Source organism: Lolium perenne, chromosome 5, assembly GCF_019359855.2.
Source record: "Lolium perenne isolate Kyuss_39 chromosome 5, Kyuss_2.0, whole genome shotgun sequence".
Lineage (NCBI taxonomy): Eukaryota > Viridiplantae > Streptophyta > Magnoliopsida > Poales > Poaceae > Lolium > Lolium perenne.
This window is the reverse complement of record NC_067248.2, coordinates 162,174,850-162,182,208: the sequence shown is the minus strand read 5'-3', so window position 1 is coordinate 162,182,208 and position 7,359 is coordinate 162,174,850. Positions and strand designations below refer to the sequence as shown.

Genomic DNA, 7,359 nt, shown 5'->3' with positions numbered 1-7,359 from the left:
CAAATACAAATACAAATACATTGTCTAACACAGCCTAAACCAATCTAGTCTATATTTCTATACTTTATACACTAAAAATTATTTAGATATATCTAAATTTAGATAAACTTGTAAAGTATTTTTATGGATGGAAGTGGTAGTTGTTTGTTATGAGAAATCTGTAGATCAGGCAGAAGCAATTTTCTTAATTAGGGACTAATAAGCAGAAGCAGTACATAAAAAGTTATACTTCCTCCATCCCAAAAAACCTGCTCAAATTTTTTTCCTAAATTTAGATGTATCTCTAACTAAAATGTATCTTTTGATATCAATATATTCCTATTATCGAAAAAACTAAAGTGTATCTATATACATCTGTATTCATAGAAAGTTAAGCAACTTTTAATAATAGAGGGAGTATATGCTTTGGAACTAGTTCTCCTTGGATCAATCAACCATGCAGCAGTATTGCAGGGCAGCGCCTGGTTCTCTGACGGCCAAAGCTGAGGCAAAGGTTTGTTGTCTCCATGTTGGTATGCTGCAGGACCAAATCAGTAGTCTGACCGAGAAAAGCAAAGATGGTGGTTGCCCCGTCCATGTTCGCTTCCGTGAAGAACTCTGGCGTCTGCCGAGTCCAAAACTGAGGAGATCACCGTGCTGCTCTGTCTGTCTTCCGTGCTGCCGGGGCCTGAAGGGTTGAAGTTGGTCAAAGGGATAAGACTGTCTTGGGGAGGAAGGCGGGTAACACGACAATTGTCTGGCCGTCCAAAATACAGCAAAGCCAGCAATACACGGCAGCAAGCATGTTTGCACTTGCACGGGCAAAGCACTAACTTGGTTCACGAAGATAAGATGGTCTCAGGCACATCTCAAACCGTGGAGAAATCTTGCCCTCAAAATTGCATTCATTAGTTTCGGAACTTTTTTTTAGATAAATCATTGATGTACATATTGCACCGATGCTTACTCATGTAAATTTCCAAGAAAAAAAATAAATCGTTTCATAAACTTGGTATGCACATACCTTCATACATCTCCAATATACATGCAAAATGTAGTTTCATATTTTCTGATTTTATTTGGTATTTGTTTTTATTTTACTATTCATCACAAGATCAAGAGTGCTTAAGTTCTGAAAGTTCTTGCCCAAGTGGTTCACTATATCTTCTCTCACCTCTTAGCCAAACACTACTCCAACCGTGGATCAATGAAGCATTGGTATTCCGCTCCTCCCAATTCTTACGCAATGTTTTATCCTTCTACAAGATCGAGGATGTGAATCTTGTTCAATACTCCATTTTGTTTATGTCTACTTTCATCCATTTGTGCGAAGCGTTCAGTGGGGCGGGGACATCGTTGAACATCTTCCACCACTTCGATCACTTGAGGAAAACAAACGTCCATTCAAAGAAGGTAGCTTCAGACTGCGGACTTCGACTTCAGCCGGGTATACGTGCTATCCTAGGTAAAGATGTGGGGTTACCCAACGCCAAGTGGATCAATGGATTATGACCAAATAAAATGTGAAGTATGATCCCCCTATGCTGAGGCAACTCCGCGACAAAGAAAGCCACGTGGGGTTTGCTGAACAATGTAACCTAGCATAACATATGAACAACAATAATTTTGAAAATAGGGACTAAACTTGAACTCCATGGCCCAACATCACTGTCAATAGTATACCAAACATTACTTAGCTAGATTGTAACTGTTACATGGCAGTGTTTAACATGCAATATGAACATAAAGTTGCACAACTCTAGTTCAATGTTTTAATGTGATATAAGAAAAATCCCGTACCACCCATAGTTAATTGTTTTGGTTCACATCAAGAGCACACGTCAAACACCAAATAAGCATAAATTTTCGGCTTTGCGAAAGGTGTTCTTGATTCTTTGCATATCTACCTAGCAACCCAAACCATCACCCATCTTTATCCAACACCTTGAGTGTAAAAAACAAGGATTATCAACCAAGTTGGCAACAATGATTAATTATGACCTATTAGTTCTGAGAGCTCGTGGCTAAACTTAATGTGGGGAAGCTCCAATTTTGGCTATATACCTCCTTTTCACGATTAGTAACCTATGTAGCTAGGCGTTCACTTGAGTCTCTTGCATATTGCCTCGTGGCCATCCAAATGCCATGAATAGTAGTCGTATCACGATAAAATTGGATATGCATGCTAAGAAAACTTTCTCATCATAGTGGTCTTTAGAGAAATAAAAGAAAATATTTTAACAAAAATTAGGAGGGTTTAACCGACACAAGATGTGTCTCCAAGAGATGTGAGAATGAAAGGATAGCAATATGTATTTTTTTGTTCGGGGAGAAAGGGGTAAGGAAATGTGTACATCAATTCGGGGATGGTTGAGCCTGTCCGCCAAAACCTGTTGGCTATATTTCCCAAACTGGGATGCCCTAATCTAGCTCATACTATCAACCAAACATATGCTAACCATCAAAAAATTGGATATCCACATCCCACATGCGGGATAGCTAGTAAAGCAAACATATCCTAAAGCGCAGGGATAAGTTACGCGAGATAAAATATAGCGAGTTGCATGTCTATTTGTCGTGCTTGTGTCGATGTGCATTGTCAGCACTATGATCGTCATATATTCGTTGTCTTAATGAAATCATCGCCTTAATAACTTTATTTAACAGATATTTTGCAGAAAGCTTGTTATATGCTTTTGGAAATCTCAATGCTATTGCAAGAGAGTATCTCTTGATGATTTTACGGTCGCCAACTTAATAACTTTAATTAACATGTACTGCTTCTGTTCCTAAATATAAATCTTTTTTTAGAAAGCGTCTTTTCTAGCTTTCTAAAAAGCTAATGTTTTAAAAGTCAACTTAGTATCCCTCCGTCCATAAAAGGATGTCTCAATTTTGTCGAAAGTTTGATGTATCTGAACCTATTTTACCATCTAGATACATTAAAATATATCTGAAATTGAGACATCCTTTTATGAAGAGGGAGTAACTTTAATTAACATGTACTGCTTCCGTTCCTAAATATAAGCCTTTTAGAAAGTTAAAATAGCTTTCTAAAAAACATATTTTAAAATGTAGTACTCCGTAGTAGGAATTCTGGATGATTTTACAGTCGTCAAGCCGTACGGGAAACAGACAAATATCAAACCACACCAACCATTTCAAAATTCGAAAAATGTTGGCCCAGAGCGCACCACAAGGCCTGAACCAAACGTTAGATAAAAATCACACTCCGTCTAGAAGCCTCTCCAGTCCCAGATTTCAGAAGCACCGACGCAAAACCAAAACCCCACCTTCGTCTACCTCGGTTCCTCCCCCACCGCCGGCGGAGCCCAAGATGGCGGCGCCCATCGATGTCCTCGACAACGACGACCTCCGCGACATCCTCCGCCGTCTCCCCGCGGCCGACCTCCTCCGTGCCGCCCTCGCCTGCCACCGCTGGCGCCGCGTGGCCTCCCGTTGCTGCCCCCGCGCAGCCCCGCTCCTCGGCTACTTCTTCCACCCCACCAAGGACTCCGATCGAACCTGCTACGACGCCGTGTTCGACCCCCTCGACGCCTCCGTCCCGCGCCTCTCCCTCGACTTCGCCCCGGACGCCTCCAACTTCCAGCTCTACGACTCCCACCAAGGCCTCCTCCTCCTCGAACCGGCCGTCAACCTCCCCAAGGGCATCCTCCCCCGCTTCCTCGTCCTCGACCCGGCCACCCGCCGCCGCGTGCTCCTCCCGCCGCCCCCGCGCGACACGGTGCCCGACGACCGCATTTGGCGCACCTCCAGGTACTACATCGGCTCCGCGCTCCTCTCCCGCGCGCACCCCAGCAAGCTCTGCTTCGAGGCCATCTGCTTCGCCATCGACGACGGGCACCCGCGCGCCTGGGTCGCGTCCGTCGACGACGGCGACTGCCACTGGCGCGCGCTCCCGCGGGACGAGGATCTCCTGGTCGAATTTGACCCCTGGCTGTTCGAGAAGCGCGGCGTGCACGCCGCCGGGAAGATCTACTGGCACATCTGCAACTCCTGGCGCGTGCTCGTGCTGGACCCGTCCACGCTCAAGTTCTCCTACCTGCGGGCGCCGGACGCGCTGGGCTGTGCCAAGTACCGCGTCGGGGAGACGCCGGAGGATGGGCGGCTCTGCATCGTGACCGACGCCGAGAGTCAGCTGCAGCTCTGGGTGCGCGGGCAGACCAGGTGGAGCGACAGGGGCTGGCTTCTCGAGAGGAAAATCGTCGACTTGCGCGTGCTCTGCGACATGATGCCTGGCCTGCCCAATCACCCCATGTTCAGGACCCTCAGCGTCTGGCCCAGCGACATGGACGCCGCCCGCTCCGGCAAGGTTTTCATCAGAACCATGGGGTACGGCCGCTTCTCCTTCCATCTCGGTACGGGCAAGCTCCAGCGTCTGTCCACGGAAACCGGCATGGATTACGGACACCCCATCTTCGCCTACTTTCTCGCATGGCCGCCCGCCTTCCTTGCTCCCGATCAGTACTGAATCCAGTTACTACTACTTGTAAGACCACCTTCCTCTCCTTTTTTTTTGTTCACCAATGTTACTTGCTCTTATATATGCTAGTTACATCACATCTATTCTTTATCGAAAAAATATCACATTTATTCATGTGTTGTTCTTGCCTCGACAAGTTTGTTGCATGTGCATAGTACTACAAGTAGGAAAGACAACTGTATCCCAGCGAATAGGATTCTAGGATTTGTTGGGTTGGGTTATAGCCTTATAGGGAGTTCATCCTGCATCATACTCAAGTGATTGTGCTCAAAGCTGCAATAATGGGTGACAATCAAAACTAAGTATACTTTTGATGCTCTGAACTTCTCGTCATAATTACTGTTGTTTACCAAGTTTTTATGCTGGCAGCACAAGAGATAATTACATGTCTGTTACTTCACTTATTTTTGCCGCATGGTTTATAGTCTCTGGTGGCTGGCAGCACAAGAGATAATTACATGTTTGTTACTTCATTTATTTTTGCCGCATGGTTTTTATATAGTCTCTGGTTTCTGCACATGTTCATGATCCTATCCTAGTGCTGTACTAGCATCCCATCTTTTCTCCATTTTAACTCTGAATTGTTGATAAACGTTTTGAATGAAAGTTTGACGCCATGCATTATTGTTACTTCAAGTGACTGATTTTATATACTCCCTCTGTTACTAAAAAAGCTTCTCAATTTTGTCTAGATACGGAGTTATATAGATTCATCCATATGTAGAAAAAGTTGCGACTTTTTTAGAAACAACTTGATAAGTAATTCTGTCTCCCGGGCCAGCATAATGTTTATCCCAGTAATTATCTTGCTTATGGATCATAATGTTTGTTTTGGCATTACAGTTCTCAATTGGGTATGAGTTTGCTTAATCTGTTTGGTACGGAATTCTAAAATGCTGGGCGACTGTTATGCTGGAAATTCAGTGGGCTTTAGCCTTGTTGCAAGTTTGCCACTAGGCCTTTAGCTAGTATTTCTGAATCTTATGCCTAAGAAATCAGCATCGTGAGCCATACCATTTAGTTTGTACCTTAATGTGTTTATTCTCTTAGATATTTGTGTTTTTGTCAGTGGCTTGGGTAGTGCAGTCTTTATTACTCACGTTGAGTTTCACACTGCCACATATTTATACAGTTAACAAGGGTACACCTGTGTCTCTGCATTTTGCAGAATTTGGTCGTTTGGAAGATCAAAGAGATTTTACTAGAAAGGATATAATTGGTGTCAAGTATGCATATGACTCTACATGTGTTGTTCATTGTGTCATTATTGGTAAATGAAATTGTAATGTTCACTCTATAAAATCAAATCAATGGAGTCATTTTTGTGAAGTTATTTACTTTCAGTTTAGGAGATAGACGATCTAGTTTAATTTGCTTGTGATCATACCCAATAGATCTTAGTACAGTTGAATTATCACAATCTTTCATATACTGAGCTGTTGAAATAAACTATTTCCATTTGGATATGTGCATTTGTCCCGTTTTCAGTTCCAAACAACGTACCCATAAGCTTAATGTTCCGTTACAACTCCGTTTGATTATTTTACTAGTGGTTCTTCTTGTTTGCTAATATAAAATTCTGTTCGTTTGATTCGCTGCAAATTCGGTTGTTGACAATTATGTCATTCTTATGATGCAGGGTGGTGACTTGCGCGGCATTGGCGTAACTTTGTTTGAAGTCCGCTTGCATGCATCCTCCATTTCTAATTCTAGTCACTACTTATGTGCTGCCATCTCCCTTTCAAACTGCACGCCGAGAAGCTCTGAGCATTCAGTGGTGTGTGCAGTATGAGACTATCTATGCAGTTTATTGATGCTATGTTATCCAAGCATCCTTTGGACAAGATGATATTTGGCAAGATGTACTATCAAATTGTGCTGAATTTGGACGAGCCATGGTTTTCCTCTTATTCAGTACTAAAAGTTATCTTATTTTGAATCTAGTGTTGTTCTGTCGGTAATTTGAGTGTTTGTGACTTATGATGGTCAAATTAATCGCTTGAATTTGTATACCAAGCCATAGTGCAGCATCGTCAATTTGGGTAGTACATGGAGTATTCTACAAACCTGGTGACAATAGCTTGATTCTTCATTGCATTTAGCCTTTCTTCTGCAGACTATTAGGTAAGCAAACAATATTTTAAACCGCAAACCACTGATATAGGTTAGACGAGCTGTTTAAATTGGAAGAGTTTCTTTAGCATGAAACTGGGATTTTCATTCTAACCTTTTTCTACCCGGTCTCCAGCATTTTAATGTGGCTCATGATGTATATGCACTTTGCATTTGTTTATCATCAGCGAGTGGCTGGATCACTTAAAATCATGTCATAATAAACAATGATACACAACCACAACTGTGACCCATCCCAAATTTTAAAACAAAGAAGAAAATAAATTTCACTTATTTCAAATTTTGGAGCCAACAAAAACTTTAATGGAACTGTTAGGAATAAATTAGCATTATAATTAAGCTAATTAGGCAGTTAGGATTTCCATTAGGATAACTACCTAGCAGTTAGAACTTTAGCGTTGTCCAAACGCTGTGCATATGGAACCGTCGTCACATCCTCCCAAAGGGACATCATGTCTGTTCCAAGAGGCACCAATATGTAAACCGACGTTGTAAGGCACCGGTTCAGGACCTATATATACCTGAACTGTTCATCAATAAAGAATCAATCATTCACTCAATCTCTAGTTTCTCTCTAGGAACCACTTGATATGCATAGTATTCAAGTATGTATGATGTGATTCAAGTATGTATGATGTGATTTTTGCCATGATAGTTTGTTTGATGTATTGAACATGTTTCTAAACCCTAAACCCTAACCTTTTCAACACCAAAGAGGAACAAATAAAAAGAAAAGAAAATAA

The 7,359-nt window shown here is 42.3% G+C and overlaps 1 protein-coding gene across 4 annotated transcripts; it reads left to right on the top strand.

Annotated features, from left to right (window-relative positions):
- The first annotated feature begins 3,236 nt into the window (after positions 1-3,236).
- Positions 3,237-6,444, top strand: LOC127300436 (uncharacterized). 4 transcript variants are annotated; one of them, XM_051330541.1, is made up of 2 exons: positions 3,237-4,489; positions 6,123-6,444. In XM_051330541.1, exon 1 carries the CDS (start codon positions 3,317-3,319, stop codon positions 4,469-4,471), a length of 1,155 nt encoding a protein of 384 aa, XP_051186501.1. In that variant the 5' UTR covers positions 3,237-3,316; the 3' UTR covers positions 4,472-4,489; positions 6,123-6,444. The 4 variants fall into 4 exon arrangements, 1 of the variants encoding a protein (XP_051186501.1); XR_011745182.1 differs by lacking the exon at positions 3,237-4,489 and adding an exon at positions 4,643-4,785; XR_007851242.1 differs by lacking the exon at positions 3,237-4,489 and adding an exon at positions 4,643-5,709.
- Positions 6,445-7,359: the final 915 nt, after the last annotated feature.